At 37.5% G+C, this 18,085-nt stretch overlaps 3 protein-coding genes across 3 annotated transcripts in view; 2 read left to right on the top strand and 1 right to left on the bottom strand.

Annotated features, from left to right (window-relative positions):
- The first annotated feature begins 3 nt into the window (after positions 1-3).
- LOC145483863 (eukaryotic initiation factor 4A-III) lies at positions 4-7,924 on the top strand. Its single transcript, XM_081462422.1, has 13 exons — positions 4-212; positions 303-375; positions 1,086-1,152; positions 1,646-1,708; positions 3,188-3,320; positions 3,694-3,774; positions 3,928-3,980; positions 4,307-4,395; positions 4,520-4,658; positions 4,779-4,894; positions 5,501-5,608; positions 6,204-6,331; positions 7,351-7,924. The coding sequence occupies exons 1-13, from the start codon at positions 68-70 to the stop codon at positions 7,365-7,367; spliced, it is 1,212 nt and encodes a 403-aa protein (XP_081318548.1). The 5' UTR covers positions 4-67; the 3' UTR covers positions 7,368-7,924.
- On the bottom strand, positions 7,751-16,090 carry LOC145483859 (radial spoke head protein 4 homolog A-like). Its single transcript, XM_081462413.1, has 14 exons — positions 15,904-16,090; positions 15,722-15,783; positions 15,521-15,588; positions 14,331-14,390; positions 13,580-13,790; positions 12,723-12,829; positions 12,462-12,495; positions 12,160-12,279; positions 11,009-11,106; positions 10,580-10,721; positions 9,737-9,846; positions 9,249-9,393; positions 9,039-9,156; positions 7,751-8,534 (listed from the first exon to the last, which is right to left on the bottom strand). Exons 1-14 carry the CDS (start codon positions 16,002-16,004, stop codon positions 8,309-8,311), a joined length of 1,602 nt encoding a protein of 533 aa, XP_081318539.1. The 5' UTR covers positions 16,005-16,090; the 3' UTR covers positions 7,751-8,308.
- A 166-nt stretch (positions 16,091-16,256) lies between these two features.
- Positions 16,257-18,085, top strand: part of LOC145483858 (uncharacterized) — an 8,265-nt gene continuing 6,436 nt past the window's right edge. The window contains exons 1-2 of the mRNA XM_081462412.1: positions 16,257-16,471; positions 17,623-18,085. The exon at positions 17,623-18,085 is cut by the window's right edge and continues 608 nt beyond it. Of these exons, the coding sequence (XP_081318538.1) occupies positions 16,360-16,471; positions 17,623-18,085 (575 nt within the window). The 5' untranslated portion in view covers positions 16,257-16,359. The remainder of the gene's footprint in view (positions 16,472-17,622) is intronic.

The raw sequence follows: 18,085 nt of genomic DNA, 5'->3' as shown, positions 1-18,085 counted from the left end.
GCTGCTTAGCACCTTCTCTCCTGTTGCACGCTCGAAGAAGAAAACGTGAAAGTCTGAAAACTTAACCATGTCTCGCAAAAGAAAGGTTGTCGCAGACGAGGATGAAGATCCAACGAAGATCGAATTCGAAACATCAGAAGAAGTTGACGTTGTACCAACGTTCGACCAGCTAAAACTTCGCGAAGATTTGCTTCGAGGAGTTTACGCTTACGGTAAGTGTGGTGCTGGCTAATGACGCCATGAAACTTGGCATGTGTTTAGACATTGTGCAGTCGTTTAGGAGTGATTTTATTCCGTTCTAGGTTTCGAAAAACCATCGGCAATTCAACAGCGTGCTATTAAACCGATTGTGAAAGGGAGAGATGTGATTGCACAGTGAGTTTATCCATTTCATCTGACTTCTTATAAATGTTTATTTTGAATACATTTGTTAGCTTTAGTCTGTAAACTGTAGAAACCTGATTTATTGTTTCCATGTTAGTTTGTTCCCTTATTTCATGGTGCAGTTTGTAAACAGTGTCAACAACTGTATGTAGATATAGTATATACATTAACGCTTTGATTTAAAAGTAGAGGACAAAATCTTTTGCCTGATCTGTAACTGCTCTGACTGATTACTTGGTCATTTTGGTATATCGTAGAATTGCCGCCCGGGATAAATTTGCTAAGACCCGAGGTCATTGCTACAAGCCTAAAGTGTTGATCCCAATAAGTAGTCAAGGCTTTTTCTTCAAGTCTAGATACAAACTGCTTTATATGTACATGTAGGCTTGTGGGAAAACAAAATGCTCCAGATTTAAAGCTCAAGTCAACTCCAGGTTGTGGCAAGATAAGAGAAATCTTATAGAAAATTATTTTCGTTGAAAACTGTGCCAAAGTTGTCTGCTGATCAGTGGCAGTAGTGGATCAATTTGTCATATGTACCATGTGATCATCCTTGTTTGCATGTAGATGAAGGTACCTGCATTTTTCTGATGTTGGGCCATATGAGTCTGCAATGGTGAATTACAGTTACATGTTTAAATGTCAGAATTGTTATGTTTGAGCAATACATGTTTGTTCATAACCATCTTATATCATTCTAGAGCTCAATCTGGAACAGGAAAGACTGCTACTCTCTCCATCTCAGTGCTTCAGTCAATAGATATTCAGGTTTGTCAATTGCTTGTAAACAAGGTTTAAGTTTAAGATACATGTACTTTGCCACATACAAAGAAAAGAAAGGAAAAAGATGGCAGGGAAAAACTTAATTCCCATTCTAGGGACACTCTCTTTTTATTAACATTTATAAAGTTAGAAGCTTAAGTGTATAGTATGTTACATAGAGAGCCTTTCTGTGGGTATTTATAACAGATTTGACTATTGATTAAACAACAATTCTGGATGTTTTATGGTGACAATTTACCCATGACATTGTATGTAACAGCAAAAATGACAAGTTTTGTCTTAACAAATAGCAAAACTCTAATTTATAAGTTTATATTACGATTAGCAATCTGATATTCTTTGATCACGGATTAAGGGTCTGCTTTGTTTTCAAACTTGAAACAGCTCTCAGTTGTTGGTGGGATCTCGGAACACCCAGTATTAATGTACTTGTGTGATGGATACTCAGAAATAATTTTATTTTCCTTATCACCAACAGACAAGAGAAACACAGGCCTTGATCCTATCACCAACACGCGAACTTGCCCAGCAAATTCAGAAGGTGAACTTGAAGTTGTTTTATGTAGTATTTTTTATTCTATAGACTTCAGGCTTCTCTTTCTGAGAGGATGAAGTTATGTAGTTTTTTTTGTGTAACACCTTTGAAAAGAAGTGACATGAATATGGGTTAACTAGTCAGTGAGAGGTGGTGAACTTGTACTGTGCAGTGTAGCTTGATGACTTCACCCCCAAATACCCAAGACTGATCGACATCTACATCCTCTTAACAACATCAATGCATTCTCAAGCAGAAAGGTTATGACAATCTACATGTAGAAGTTATCAACTAGGGAATAAATTTTCTTGATATACCACCAAATGCTCACTGCTAATATCATTTGTGACAGTCAGTAAGGTGATTGAATTAAAATTTGGAGTTGCATAGTTCATCCTCACTATCCATCAGTCTAAATACATGTACATAATACTGCTGCTTTTACTCATTTATCTTCAGACAGTTCATATTAGTGTTGGCTTGGAATTTCTTCACTTAGTGATTGATTAAGAAACTTGCACCATTTCCTTAGACCATTTCCAATTAGACCAAACCATTTATGTCTCTTTCACATACATTTTTCCATGCTTCAAGTTTTGATTGGTTCCCTGATTGTCTACGTCCTTTGTAATTGACCAAAGTCATTATTTTGGTTTTGGTTTTTCAGCTTTCATTTCAAAATTGTTCTTATTCTAAAGTTCTCAAGTGTGATGAAGTGCATTAGTTCAAACCATCTTTCGGGACAGAACTATTTTGTTGAAATGCATATTCTGACTTGAGAGTGCACAAGTGATCAATCACCTAAAGTGTGTTTGAGCACAGTCTGTTTTGTAAGCAACACAATTTGTTTCTCCAGTTGTCATTACTTAGTCAGCACTACAATATAATATTTTATTGTTTACAGATTGAGCTTGAAATCAAATCACCTCTGCTAAAACTGTTCCAATCCTTGAAATGAGATGGTTCAGAGTCAAAACCTCTTATTGAACAAGAGCATATATCTAAAAGTGGGACTGAGACTATGACTCACTGACTATTCATTCATAGAAAACAAGGGCAAGACTTGGTAGTTTAGGGGTGCAAAAAATTTCCTTTGGAATGATCTGCATCGGATTCAATCATCCAAGACTAATATTGAATCATGATGCCTCAAAGGAACCAATGAATCAATTCTGGGCAATGATTTATCAACTGTGCATTCATCCAAAAAGGAATGTACCCTAATTGTTTTGTCAGAGTATAATCCGAAATTTATAACTTTGTATTATTTTCAAGCCAAAACTCATTTATTTAGAACAGTGTACCTTTGAAGCACATTGTGTTACAATGACTGCATGATCATGTTCTACCAGGGAATAGATTTTAATGGGAAAACCAATCAGTATCAAACTTTTCCAATAGAACAAGCCAGGTGTCTACTGCATGTAATTTGTGTTAAAGTTCAAGTGAAGGCTCGTGATAGTCATTATCATTGATTTTTAACAGGTTATTCTTGCTCTTGGTGATTACATGAGCATTCAGTGCCATGCATGTATTGGAGGAACAAATGTTGGAGAAGACATTAGAAAACTTGATTATGGACAGCATGTTGTATCAGGAACACCTGGCAGAGTCTTTGGTAAGCTGTTCATGGCCTTGTTTCCAACTTTACTCGACTGTGTGTTTGTTTGTTTTTTCAGGTACAACTTGTAAATTTGTTTTTAATTTATGCATCTAAAAGTTTACTTTATATAGTTTTGTAGTTGCATTCCTTTGGGATGACCTGGATCAGGATCAATGATCTAGTAAGAGCATTCAGATCATAGTGCGTCAAAGTTACGGACAAATTAGTTACCAACAGTGAATTCATTGGCTCCGTTGATGCACTATGATTGGTGTGATCTTGGAGCACTGACCCTGATCTGGATCATCCCAAAGGAAAGCACCTGAAGGCAATTTCCCTTCTTTGATTAATACTTTAATGTAAGTGATTATTTTGTTTTTCACTACAGACATGATCAGGAGAAGAAGCTTACGAACCCGAGCAATAAAACTGTTAGTGCTGGATGAGGCAGATGAAATGCTAAACAAAGGTACGAATGGAAGCAATGGTCAACTTCTGTTCTCTGAACGTAACAATTTCCTACTTGTAAACTTGCGGCTCTTTTGCCCCACTGGGGGCCATAAGGACTGATGATGATGATGAACCAAGTCTTGACATGTTAATCGCATATTTTCTTTTTCAGGTTTCAAGGAGCAGATCTATGATGTATACAGATATCTTCCCCCGGCAACACAGGCAAGTTACACTGCGCTCTGCAGGGATGTGTTTAGTAGAAAGGAATTGTGATCAATTGTTGTTCTGTTATGTCACCCTGTGAGAGTCTAATGCAAACATCTCTGTCTGTAGTTTCCCTTGTCATCTTGGCCTCTTCTGCTTTTTAACTTTGTGTTCTGAGATTGGACATTTAGTTCACTACAGTACTCTTTAACCTTTGAATGTCGTGTTATCAGATGCCCCATATACATGTAGCTTTTTGAGATGATATGCCATGCAAACAAATGGCATACTGGTTCACAAATATTTGTATTGTTGATTATTGTTACCATTGTATTCATATTCAGGTTGTTCTTCTGAGTGCGACCCTACCACATGATATCCTAGAAATGACAGAAAAGTTCATGACGGACCCTATTAGGATTCTTGTCAAACGGTGAGTTCCTGTTGGATGTTTATTACTAGCGAGCCTTAGCTAGCCTTCCTTTCTTAAAATTTAAGAAATGAAGTGATCTAAGTAATTTGGCACAATCCGTACTAATGAACTTTGTTTGTCTTAGTGATGAATTGACATTGGAAGGGATAAAGCAGTTCTTTGTGGCTGTGGAACGGGAAGAATGGAAGTTTGATACCTTGTGTGATTTGTATGACACTCTCACCATAACGCAGGCTGTCATTTTCTGCAACACCAAGAGAAAGGTTGGTCTGGTTAGATTTTATAAAAATTGTTCTTAAATTTGGTTATCGTTTGCTCCCTGCATTACTATTATATTCAATTTATCTACTTTAATGAGAATTTAACAAAAGAATGTTGTTTAGGTGGACTGGCTTGCAGAGAAGATGTTGGAAGCTAACTTCACTGTTTCGTCGATGCATGGTGACATGCCACAGAAAGAAAGAGATGCCATCATGAAAGATTTCAGAACAGGGCAGAGGTACATATATACAATTAAATATCTAATCTTTCACCATAACGAAATTATGTAAATTTTTTATACTTTGGTTTTTTAATTGGGCCAATTATTTGTTTGAAATGAGTTGTACTTTGGCAACACGCAAAGAGAGTCCTGTCTGATAGCCTAGTGCTTGTAGACTTTTCTGTCGGGCCAGTAGATTGGAATTCTATCCTTCACGATGGGTATTGTAACAGATCAAATAATGGTATGGTTTTAGGTTTAGCTTTTCACTGAGTATTGTGTTATTTGGAGAATTTTTAGGCCAGTGAAAATGATGTGACTGTTGGGCTAGTACAAATATGTTGTTTGCTGTTTGGGAGGACCCTTGTGGGAAAAACTGTGCCCAAGCTCTTGAGTGCAGCCCTCAACCTATGACTCAGGCCATACTCAGGACCAAGTGCACAGTTTTTCCCAGTACAAACCAACCAGGGTGGGCAAATAACAATTTTTTTCTCCATGATATTGCTTTGAAAGCAGCTTTTGTCTTCAAATTGACATTTATTTGGAGAGTTGAAAGTAGTTCTTCATTGCTAGCTGCCATTTTGCCCATTTCTAACATGCCATGTTGTTCTGTTTCTGCCTCAGTCGAGTGTTGATATCAACAGATGTGTGGGCCAGAGGTATTGATGTCCAACAAGTGTCTCTGGTTATCAACTATGACCTTCCAAACAATCGTGAATTGTACATTCACAGGTATGTGTACTGCTTGTGATCTCCTGTGCCCCAGGTTTTGCATTTAAGGCCATGGTTTGTCATGTGTGAAAACAGGGTTTGACCAGATAATACTGAACAATTTGCAATTTTGATTCCGAAGCAGCGGCGTATCTAGGGGAGGGGCCCAGGGGGCCTGCCCCTCCCCCTTATTTTGGATAAAAAAAGGAAAATCACAGAAGAAAGAAAAGCTGGCAGGGCAATCAAACCCTCCCCCCTAGCTCAAGGTCTGGATACACCACTGCAAAGTTATTTAATAGCCCATATCCGAGTTACCTTGTGCCTCTGCTTCAAAAGGAATTGTCATGGAAAACCTTTCATATGAAAGTGATTTGCATGAGAGGAAGCTCATTTTCATATTGAATAGTTTTGCACGAAGACTCGTTTTGACATGAGGCAAAAGGCAACTTGGAAATGGCCTATTAAATAACTTTGCAGTGGCGGATCCAGACCTTGAGCTAGGGAGAGACTGACGAGTAGTTTTTCAAGAATTTACTTTCAGTTAATTGCTGCTGAATACATGTATAATGCTGTTTTGTGCGTCAGACTCTAGTAATGACATGAAATTCTATTTTAGGATTGGTCGTTCAGGCCGGTTTGGCCGCAAAGGTGTTGCCATCAACTTTGTGAAGTCAGATGACATTCGAATCTTGCGTGATATTGAGCAGTACTACAGCACACAGATTGATGAAATGCCCATGAACGGTATGTTTACCTTATAGAGGTGGAGTTAAAATCAACAAGGAGGATGGGGGGGGGGGGGGGGGGGGTTACAAACAGTATTACAGTTTTTCAGTATCCTTCATAACTCCAGGGTCCGAAATTGTGCTTTCCTGGTCGCCAATGTGACTAAAAATTTTGCTCTGGCGACCAGAATTTCTCAACTGGTCACCAGCGGGCGATTAACTATTTCATGCCACAACAATTATACAATAACTTTGATTTTCAGCCAAATCGATTAAAATATAATTCAAAGCCGCCCGCTAATTGGGCACTTACTTCTTACCTTCCCGCTGCTTTTGAAGTATGAAACCAATTTTCCTCATTATAAATCTACCACAACGTTTGACAGCTACGATCAGTGCGAAGCTTCGCCTCCATGTTTTTTCAGCAGTTTCCCGTAACATACGTATTGCAGGCGCAAGAGGCCACGTGCGTTCTTTCGCCATATTTGATTTCGCCAGATTTGGTGTCCAAAGATGTTCTGAAATCTTTCCGTAATTTATTACAAGGTGGAGACGGAACATCCATGAAGAAATTAGTTGAAGATTTAGATATTCTCTGGGCGTCAAAAAGCGGAAATGTAGATCTGCCAAAGTAGTCAAAAGATGATTTGCGCACTGGTTTGATTCCTGATTACATCAATTGCAAATATTTTGCCGGCAAGCCCATGGCGCCCAAAAATTTTGGTTTCTGTTTCGCTGCGAAGGAAAAATTTTATTGACACTTTTTGGCGACCACATTTTTCCATATGGCGACTGAAAAAAAATGTCAGTCGCCAGTTGGCACCTACCTTAAAAAGTTAATTTCAGACCCTGAACTCTAGCGTTATTTTGAGGCATTTGTGACATGTTAGTCTGAATGAACAAACTGAAATTGAAAATATTGATTTGCTGGCAAATGGCATTGGTTGCTGAGAGACTAGCACTTTAACATTCTCCTGCTTTATATTGTTTTGTTCAGCATGAAACTAATCTTTTGTGGTATCGTCCTCTCCTCTTTAGTTGCTGATCTGATTTAAGTTCCCAGACCGAAGATCCCATCGACATCTTATGCTGGCAATAAACTATATCTCCATAGTTATGACGTGACATTTTAGAGCAGGTTGTCAACGTCACACCAACCAAAAATGAAATGCTGTTTTCCTATGGAACTGTAATGTGCATTTGGCCATGCTTGTACTTTTAATGTTGTCTCTTTCCGCAAGAAATGTAGATTCTCCTAGGAAGTTTCCAAAGGCTGTACTGTAGCTGCTTTTACACTGTATGATTTGGCTTTAAGTTTTGCTCAGTACATAAATCAATGTAATTTTCTCCACATGATGTGTTGTCAGTGTTACATTTGTTTTTTACAGTACTGTGTTTTGTTTTAACCAGATAGTTTTAATAAGAAATGCTTCTGGACTAGACAATATAAAAACCAATTTTAATCCAGGAATTGTTTTTCAAGTCCTCTACATCAGTTTTTGTTGTGTATTCTACATTCCAATATACATTGTAATAGACTTTACCAGACTTGTCACTGTTCTTCACTAACAGTTTGCTTGCTTGATTTATAAATAAAGTTCTTGAGCAAACAGTTCTGTGACAGCTCATCATGTATTGACTCTCTATTTAATATAAGACATATTGGTTGGAAAGGCATTTAGCATGGCATACAAGAAATTTAACACAAAGTAACTGAATGACCTGATAGCTTCTTGATAGAAAGTTACACAAAGGTTAATTTTTTGAAGTTATATACATTTCTATTATTTTGAGGTCATAAAGTGTACTTGGGTACAAAAACAATCTAGCAAAAGAACTGGATGCAGGTATGAAACACATGGTAGTTTTCAAGGAGAGTAATATTATAACAGTCTCAAACTGCATTAAGATATTTACACCACATCAAAACTAAACTGAAATACTAGACTTCATAAAAGTAAATAATTTAATTCATCAGAATTATCCAGTTAGGTGACTAATCATCATCATCATCATCTTCCTCCTCCTCTTCCATTTCTGCGGCCTCCATTGCTTCCTGTTGCGCAGCCTTGAGAGCCTTCTCCTCCTCCACTGATGGGTCTTCAGCCTCAGTGATCTCTGGTCCACTGGCAAATTCCTCTTGTGGTGGTGGAGGGGGAGGTGGGCTGTAGTTCTCTGCACTGAATTTCTGTCCCCAACCAATGTAAATGTTCTCAAATTTTCTAGAATTATCAACAATATGATTAATTCTTGTAGCTTCTTGTACAGGGAAAATGTTATGCTGTTTATGGTGATGAAATGTAGTTTGGGATTTGTTTTGAATTGGGCTTCATGATTGTGATCGTGCTCTGCATTTGTGTATCGCGCTTTGCGATCTGCCCAGCTAAACCACCTGTTCTGCACTCTGCAGGCTTAGCCTTCCTTGCTAGCTTAAATTTAAGTCCTCTCCTTGGGCACTTACTCCTGATAGCTTGGTTGCTTGCTGTGTTAGGAGTAAGTGATCACAGAAGAGGGCTAAAATATGGCTGCTTCCTCAATTATGGCCTGCCTTGGGCCTTGGTATAGTGTCAGAGGTTTACGTAAACATAGTGCTTTGCATTTCATCCATTCTTCAAACAATTTTTTGTGAAGAGAATAGAGCAACTTTTTCATCAAACACAGCTGTAGTGAAAACAAATCTACTTTTGCACACATCATGGTGTGATGGAGGTAGAATGCATACAGACCTTTCAAGAGCAAATGCATGTGCTCCTGGCCACAAGTTGGAGTGCATCACAGCCAGAGAATACTGAGGAACTAAGGTAGAGGACTTCTGTGCTGTCCATGGAGGCATGCCATCAACCTCTGTAACAGCAAAAATAAAAGAAATATCAGGAGAGTTCCTTCTGGTATAGCTGTGATCTGAAACATAATGGTGTAAAGTAGACTGTTTTTACCAGCATCTTCTGAGAGCGGCGTCAGCAGGGGTGGACCTTGCTCAGGTTCTGGCTCATCAGGCTCTTCCCTCTCCTCATCCTCCTCTTCTTCCTCCAGTTCCTCCTCCTCTCTCTTTTGTGAGGGGTTAAACCATGTGCAACGACCCTACAAGAACACGAAATAGCATTGAGGTGTGTCTTGGCTGGGCTCGGGCTGATGGAATTTATTTCAGGTCAGAAACAACAACTGGAAATACATCTGTATTTTTAAAATTGAAGGTAATTTACTAACCAAAAAAATGGGAAATGGGGTTTTCTTAATTTACTTTTATCCTACATTTAACAGAAATTTTCTTTTATGCTAAAACATCTGATCTGAATTTAAATTCAGTTAGCACTTTCTCCCCAAAATAAAATTACTAGCATGGGACTACACGAAAAGTTCATCTGAACACTCATTTCCATCTGGATGTTGAGGAATAAATGAAAGGTGATCAGCAAAAGTTTACCTGTGGAAGAACGTACTGGACATGATGAACCCAGTTTGCACACGATGGATCGGCCATTTCATTGATAGTGAGTCCTTCAAACTCCTGATTCACCACAAAGGAGTCACGAGCTAGAAAAATAATGAACAAGCCAGTATTTGAAAGTTACCATTTTTATCACAATATTAAATTGCAAATATATGAATAGATCACCAAATCAGCAAACAGAGGAATGCATGAATAACACAAAGAACAAATCAACTTTGAAACAAATATATGGAGCATGTTACACGGTGGTGCAAAGATATGAAATCAGTTTATTTTATTTTCAAGTGGGAAAAGCAATTTAATGACATATGGGTGCAGCAAGTGCTTAAATTAATTACAATATTATTTTATCACAAGAAAATAAAACACATCTTTAAGCATCCATGCAATTTTGTTTTTATTATATATAGACAGAGTGACTGTTAGTCTGCTGGTAGCTGGTGTTTTATATAAGGGTCACTTGGATGAGTGTTTAGTCATCGCAAAAGGGCGGTATGATGGTGGCTGAGTAAGGAAGAAGGCGAGACAAGGGCAGTATGGCTGAGTAGGGAAGAAATGTCTCATCCGGGGGCATTCCCCTTTAGGCTAAAGCATCTCGCATCATAACCCCTGCTGAAATTTCAAGAGAAAAACAGACTGCCAGCAGTTTAACTCACTGTTAGCACAAATAACCATCAAAAAGCAAGAAGTGACATCATCGATTCCTCACTAGTTTCAAATGAATTTTTAGAGTGGCATATTTTTATACAGTAACAATTATGATATATACGAACAATAACACTCATATCTTATATAATAACAAAGATTATTATATACCTCCTCCTTCGTCATCATCCTCTTCTTCCTCTTCAAACATGTAATAGCCCAGAGGACTGATGTGTGTTGTGGCTGATATTCTAGCAATCTGAGCTCTTAAGTAATTGGATTCATTTCCAGGGAAGGGTGGATAACTTACAACCTGGTAAGTGTTGAGATTTATTTATTGATTAATTTATTTATTGAATTTTTATAAATATTGACTCATCCCAAAAACAAGCAGTTTCATCAGTCACATGATCAAAAAACTTAAATTTGTCACATCAATTTGGGACTGAAACCAACTGAAGGAAAGTAACACTACCTAAAGGACCACTTATAATAATCAGATGTCCAAGGTTATAACAGGTAACAGATTGAAGGAACTCTTGTATGTGATGAGTGCATCATTATAAGGACTAAATAGATTTTAGAGTTATCAGAACTTACAGGCGCTTGAAGATTTCCAGTGAAAAATTTTCGGATTTGTCTTGAGACCACAATCTGTGCAGGAGTGACAGGGGGAAGTCTGACCCAAGCCCCTCCAGCTGTGGTAAGAACAAATAATGAAACACTTAGATCTACAAATGTACTGCCATCATCATAGCTAGTCAGGGTTCCATTATGCTTTATCAGCCTGTAAACTTAAAGAGAGTTAGTCTCACCAAAACAGAATTTACAGCACTGTACGTAAAAGTATGTGTAGCTTTCTGAGATTGGATCACCAGCCACCCCACCCCTAGGATAAGGCAGGGCTTATGTGAAAGGGGTATAGATACTCATTGTCTTACTTAGGGGTGTCAAATGGATTTTGGTCCTGTTTAGGGTTTTCAGGACAGAAATTATCCCAGAATAGGTGCCAAAGTGTCTTTTTCGGTAACATTTGGAAAATAACAAATTATTCTTCCAAGTAGTGAGGATAAATCTAAATCTTCCAAGTAGTGGGGATGTAAGTATGTAAACTTATATACATTAAACCAACTTATTATACAATAATTACGACTATTTTACTACTACTTTGATTATAATGATTGTTACTGTTGTGTTACTTTTTTAAATATCTTTTATTGGGGCTGAATATCAATTGGGATATCATCCCGTTTTTTGCTCCAGTTGCTGATGCCTATGACTTATTTGTTACTAACATTATTTGTATTATTTTATCATTTTGGTTTCCTATATGTAAGTATGCAACAAATTCAATAAAGTTAAAGTCAAAGTATTATTTTCCAAAAATTATGTCAAAAAAATTTGCCATCATACTGTGTTCTTGGTATAATTTATGGATATGGAATGAAATCATTTAAATTTCTTTGCTCCCAGATGAATACATTCAGTATGTGGCAATGTCAATAATAAAAGTTACTTAGCTTAATATTACTTGTCTATGGACTGCTTCATTTTTTTAAAGGTCAAATAAACCTTGAGTCACACCCACATTGCTCACTTAGGAGTAATCATTTCAAGTTTTCCATCACATCACTGTTCCTGTCACATAGGAGTTCCCCCCCCCCATCCACCCCCCTCAGCCTTCCCTTAGTAGCCACATTCAGTTCAATGAAAGTCACTACATCACTGAGAATAGAAGAGAATTAACTCACATTCATTGCACACAAAGTATGTTTTCTTGTTACAGCCCGTTCTGCTATCTTCTTTAGGAATAACTGGAGATGCTTTGAACTCTGCTTGGGGGATATCATCTTCTTCTACATCAAAATCTCCTGCAAAGAATAGAGCTTGTTAAAATTTTTGTTTGTTATACATTATGCATCCATTATAGATCAAAGCAAGGCTCTGAACTGGAAAAAACATGATATTATTGTTAATAAAAACGTTAAGTTCTGATAATTAAAAACAGTCTTCATAACCTTCAATTACATATTTGTTATAAGTAATTTCTAACCTTCTTTGATGATGTCTGTTTTTGCTTCAATAATCTAAATTAAAGAAAAAAAAAAAACAAAAAGTAACAAAAATGCAATTGATGTGCTTCATTCAGTCTGCTCAGTGTCTTTCAAGAGGTTGGAGGGTGGGGTGTGTGTGTCTGGCGGGAGGGGGGGGGGGGCTGTATTCAGGCTGCCTGTAGCTGAAATATTCGAAATTCTCTAACTTGTTTCTATTTACTGATTGATCAGCTTTAGAATGTAAATCAATAAAATAATACCTCTTCCTCTTGTTGTTTTTCATCATCTTGAGGTTCTTCGGGATCTTCTCCTTCAAAAAACTCCACTTCAGCAATGATGTAATTTGCATGGATTCCAAACATTTTACCTGAAAAGAAAATTTGACCCAATTAATTAATGAAAATGAATTTTGCTTCCTTGATGCAACAAAATTGTAAATTAAAGCAGTGCTAAGAAAAGCTTCCCTTTCTTAGAATGAGTCCTTTTCTTACCTGAGGCCTGACAAACTATATCTACTAGGCGATCAGAGGTGCAGTAGGGTTAATTGTTAGCACATCAGTAGGAGCACAGACTCTTAGGTACAGGCCCTGGAAGGGACGGGGGTACTCTGTAAATCATTGGGCAGGGGTGTGCCATTGAGATACCGAAAACCTTACCCTATACTAGACCATGATCAGCTTGATTTTGTAACCCTATTGTAGACTAGGCACCAAAAACCCCTATCCTAGACCAGCTATTTTCAATGCAGAAACTTTATCGCTAAATTAGTCCAACATACACTATCTAAACCCACTCCAACATATCTTACCATCTCACTTTGGAGTTTCAATTTTTATTATAGAATCCCGGATAAAGACCCTGTTCTAAACTAAATTATTTATACACTGGCAACTTTTATAGTAAATTATACCGGTCCCTATTCTAAACCAAAACTGTCTGTTATATATCATTCTATACCTATCCCAGACTAGATTGTTGGAAAACCATACCTTTTACAGCCTGCGGCACATACACATGTAGCCAGGTCTAAAGCTACGTACACTCCTGACTAAAGTTAAAAAATGTGAATAATCTAATTTTATTGCAGAAATTTTAAATTAGGCTTCACTATTCCTACCCCAAAATCTACACGTCCTTATTGGCTGTGTGTCAATCAAAAGCTTCAAAGCTAAAAATATTCTAAATGTTTCTTCTCTGCCAATGCCAACACCAGCTTGTTCAAAATAGTTTGCGAGTTCCATTAGATCTGGTAGGGGTGCTTCTTCCTGGTCTTCTTCCATTTCTGGATCTCGGATCATAGGTTCCAATTCTTGGTCGGTAGGTTTTCTCTGGAGAAACAACAATGTACTACATTGTCACTATCCTAATACACGTAATTGTGTACACAAAGTATCGCTTATCCAGGGGTTGCAATTTTTGACAGTCAGGCTATACACTGAGAATTTCAAGGTTAACTAACAGAAAAAGAACCTAAATATTGTAATATTTAATACGCACTTGTAGGGGTGGCAAATGGTCCTTCAAAAACCATGGGTCTTCCAGTCTCAATATTTTCACAAAGTTACCTTGCAGTCTCGATTTTTGCACTCTAAGGATTGACAACATTTTATATAATTTCTTGTAAACTGAAAACTTTTCATATGAATGTTTATTTAATTTTATTTCTTTCCAAATTATCACACCTTTTGAAACTTTGTAAACTTTATAAAGTAGGTGTGTTAGCGAAATTTATTTTTATCCCACCAAGTTTTATAAAATTTCCCATGTTTTTATAAATTCTTATGAAACAGCTGACTAGCTATAAAACAGCATGAAGATTATCAAAGTGAGTTCCCATAAAGAAGTATAAATTAATTAGTATAAATCACCTCAAACAGAGTCAACTGGGATCTTGCCAGTAATACTTCTGTAGATTCATCTTCTTTATTCTAAAATCAAAGACATCAAAATATCATGTGATTGCATGTATAATGCACAGCTTCATGTAGTGCTAAATCATTTTTACATTTTTTTCCCACCGTTTTAAAAAGAATGTACCAACACAGGGCATGAAATACAGAATCTTGACTGATTAGAGTCAGCCTTTTCTCTTGGGGTGTACCAAATAAGCATCATTCATCAATGAAAAAAAGGCAGTATGGATCAGAGATATATGGATATACATGTAGGTTATTGACCAAGTGTGAGGTCAAGATGGCTGGATATTGGTCAAGTTCTTTTTTTGCATGTTTGTGGACCGAGACGGAGTTGAGGTCCATGAGGCAGCAAAATAAGAACGAGGCAAATATCAAGCCATCTTGACCGAACAAGCTCAGTCAATAAAGGATTTATTATATAGCTTTCATGGAAATTTTTCTTGCAGGACATGGTGGATAGGTCCCGAGCATGCAGGATTAAGCTCCATCTTGCCCACTCAGGTAGCCAATCACAGTGCAGGTTTTGATTCATCATATAATAAATATAATAAACATATAAAAATATGGATTATTGACCAAGGAAGAGGTCAAGATGGCTGGGCCAAGTTCTTTTTTTTTGCATGTTTATGGACCAAGACAGAGTCAACGTCCATAAACACATAACAAAGGACAAGGCCAATACCTAGCCATCTTGACCAAACAAGCTTGGTCAATAAAGGATTTATTATATGGAAAAAGAACACTATTTTCGTGCAGGACACAGCAGGTACATGTAGTCCTGAGTGGGCAAGATAGCACCACCTCGCCCACTTGGGTAGCCAATCACACACTGCAGGATTTGGTTCATCTTGCCCACTAACAGAGCTAGCCATAATAATAGCTCCAACCCCACGTCTCATCCATAGTTTTTCTCTTCTTAAAAACCTTGCTTGACTGAGGGGTTTTAATTGGAAGGATAAATTAAGTTGGCTTTTTCTCTAAGGGTCCCGTAAATAAAAATTGAGTTACACGTATAGCTGTGCAGGTCATCATGTCATCATGCAGGTCAACCAATGCAAAATTTTGGAAATAAGCTTAATATCTAACAGAAGCAGCTACCAATAATACAGTAGTGTTGGTAAGACAAAATGCATTAAAATTACCTGAATAGTGTCGAAACTGGGGCGGAATTTGGCTCTCTTTTCATCCCTTACAACGTCGTCTATCAAATCTGCATAAACGAAAATTTACTTTAAATTACTACAATCACTCAAGTACTTTAGACCGCCGTAAAAGACTGACACAACTTTGTCAAAATACCCGCGATCTAACACAAGCTTATTTTGTACTAAACAGCAACTTGCCTGCTACATTTTCCGGTTTCTCCTCCAAGACCTTTCTAATAACACTTGCAAGATGATCATAGCTAAAATAAGACCGAAAAATATATGAGTTTGTGACCCAGAAAGCTTGTAAGTAAGTTCTCGACGTGCATAGGAAAAGATCACCTTTGTCTCAAGAAAAAGGGGTCCAAAATCATACTTACACATTTAGATTCGAATGTAAACTAGTTTTCAGCAAAAATGCTTTTGCATTTTGAAAATCGCTGTCTAAATCATTGCCGCTAGATTCACTCGCGCTGTCCATGGTTTTTAGTGATTTGAGAAAGAAATAAACGCGGTAAAACCTTCAGGTCTTTGGGTTCCAACTCATTCGACCGCCATCAAGGTTTGTGTGACCATAGCAACATTACGTCGTGACAATTCAATACAACTTCGTGAACTCTCGAGAAACGAGTTAGTGGCGATTGTGCAACGACTACTAAATTTCTGAATCGATTAATTACCGGATTGGTTCGTTACCAGTTCCAACCGCACGAGTGCCATAGTGGATTCATTTCATGTTTACAATATTTCGGACATTGCGAGTTTATTAGGAAGGAATGGAATTTACGCGTTTATATAGTTCAAAGGAACGGACTTTTCGTTGATAGCTGACGAGAATGAGGATGCCTTTTCTAGGAAAGTATTTCTTAAAGAAGAAAGGAAAGGGATTGAAAGAAAAGCTACAGGGGAAATACAGAAAACGCGAGAACTCGACAGAGATTCTTGAGGGTACGTAACCAAATCCGCTTTTCTTCAGTAATTTTGTTTGCTAGAAGTTTATCCTTGTTATTGGGAGGGATCGTCTTCTTAGGTTGCGAACAATTCACAAGTGGCTCTGCAGATTTTTGTTTCGTCCTTTTTTTTCGCACGTTTCCAACCATGTGTGTAAGGTAAGTTGTAACTCGATGTAAAAGTAAACTTACCGGAGGCAATCCAGATTCAAGTGTATTGCATACTCCAAATTGTTGTTTCAAGAAAATGCCGGTGATCTTTGCTTGTTTACCTCGGAAGATAGTGAGCCATTTAGATTTTTAAGCTGATATATGGGTATTTTAGGTGGCGCCCTTTTTTCAATTCAGGAATCTTTTTTTTTTCCGCCACATTTAGACACGTTAATCCTCACGCGCCCCATTGTAAATAATGGGATTTTTGAAAGGAATTGATTTATTACATGTACGCTGTGATGGACACATTGAATTCTTTGAATAGTATTTCTTTCTAAAATAACACCTGCTTCGCAAAAAATTATTGCATTAACATTAAAACACTGTAAAGTAGTCATTTCAAATTTAAGTCAATTAATCTTTAACTGGTGCTGACTCAACAATCTTTCTTGGTTTGGGATAATTTTCTTAAACCACAGCACTTAATAACTTTCATACCATGCTGTCAAGTGTTATCCTGTTACTCTGAGGGGTACGATCTGTCAGGAATTTTAGATGGTCCTCAAAAATTTCACTTGTTTGTTTAGAGCGAAATGTTCCAGAACTCCAGAAGTATTGTGTATCCAGTCTCCTTAATTCCTTGCCCTTTCCCCTCCACAAGATAATTATATGGTAAAAAACGCTTTACTGACACAAGTGTTTGAGGGGTGTACTACCCAAGTGAAACTTGATATTATTAACCTACACAGATATTATACGAGAAACTTCATCGCTTGTTAATTACAATTAGTGTTATGTTTAATATTGTCATATGATAAGAATTGATACTGTATGAATTGTGGAGCAGTCCATGTAAGTTCAACAATTATCAGTTTTTAAGGCACTGAAAAGTTCAATTTGAGTGTGGCAATCAATTTTCAAAGAATGCTGCAATCTCTGATTGTCTTTGATAGTAATATAATTACTTGATCTATTTTATTGTCATTATTTTCTTAGAACGTTTGAAGAGATGTACATCTACACCTTGCATTCAAGCAGTACTTTCCGAGGCAGAAATTTCTGAGACGTACATTGTGGACTGTCCTAACACTGAAAATGCCGGGATTTTAATGGTTACTCATGACAGTAATCCAAACAGCACACATGGCGCACATCAGTATCTTGAGGCAGATGCTGGTGATAGGGTCTCGCAGTCCAGCTATGAAAATAGCAGACACAATAATATGACTGATATTCTAGAGGCAGTTCAAAGGCTTCGATTGAATGAGTCTTGTCAGGGTTGTGCCACAGAACCGACACCCACAGAGGTGAAGAAAATTGGTTACCGACACCCACCACCTTATCCTGAACAAGTGGAGCAAACTATGCCAAGCCCCTTGGATAAGTATCGGCATCCACCACCCTACAGAGAGCCTGTAGATACCATGTCCACTTTTGATGGGCAAAGTTTCTATGCCCA

This window comes from Orbicella franksi, chromosome 4 (assembly GCF_964199315.1).
Source record: "Orbicella franksi chromosome 4, jaOrbFran1.1, whole genome shotgun sequence".
Lineage (NCBI taxonomy): Eukaryota > Metazoa > Cnidaria > Anthozoa > Scleractinia > Merulinidae > Orbicella > Orbicella franksi.
The sequence above is the reverse complement of the archived record's forward strand: the minus strand, read 5'-3'. Positions and strand labels throughout refer to the sequence as shown.

Coding starts and splice junctions, on each gene's coding strand:
- LOC145483863 (XM_081462422.1), top strand. CDS start 68: ATGTCTCGCAAAAGAAAGGTTGTCGCAGACGAGGATGAAGATCCAACG. Junction 4,396..4,519: donor ATTAGGATTCTTGTCAAACG/GTGAGTTCCTGT, acceptor TGTTTGTCTTAG/TGATGAATTGACATTGGAAG. Junction 4,659..4,778: donor TCTGCAACACCAAGAGAAAG/GTTGGTCTGGTT, acceptor AATGTTGTTTAG/GTGGACTGGCTTGCAGAGAA.
- LOC145483859 (XM_081462413.1), bottom strand. CDS start 16,004: ATGGACAGCGCGAGTGAATCTAGCGGCAATGATTTAGACAGCGATTTT. Junction 11,107..12,159: donor ATACTTTGTGTGCAATGAAT/GTGAGTTAATTC, acceptor TTCTTACCACAG/CTGGAGGGGCTTGGGTCAGA. Junction 10,722..11,008: donor CTGGAAATCTTCAAGCGCCT/GTAAGTTCTGAT, acceptor AACACTTACCAG/GTTGTAAGTTATCCACCCTT.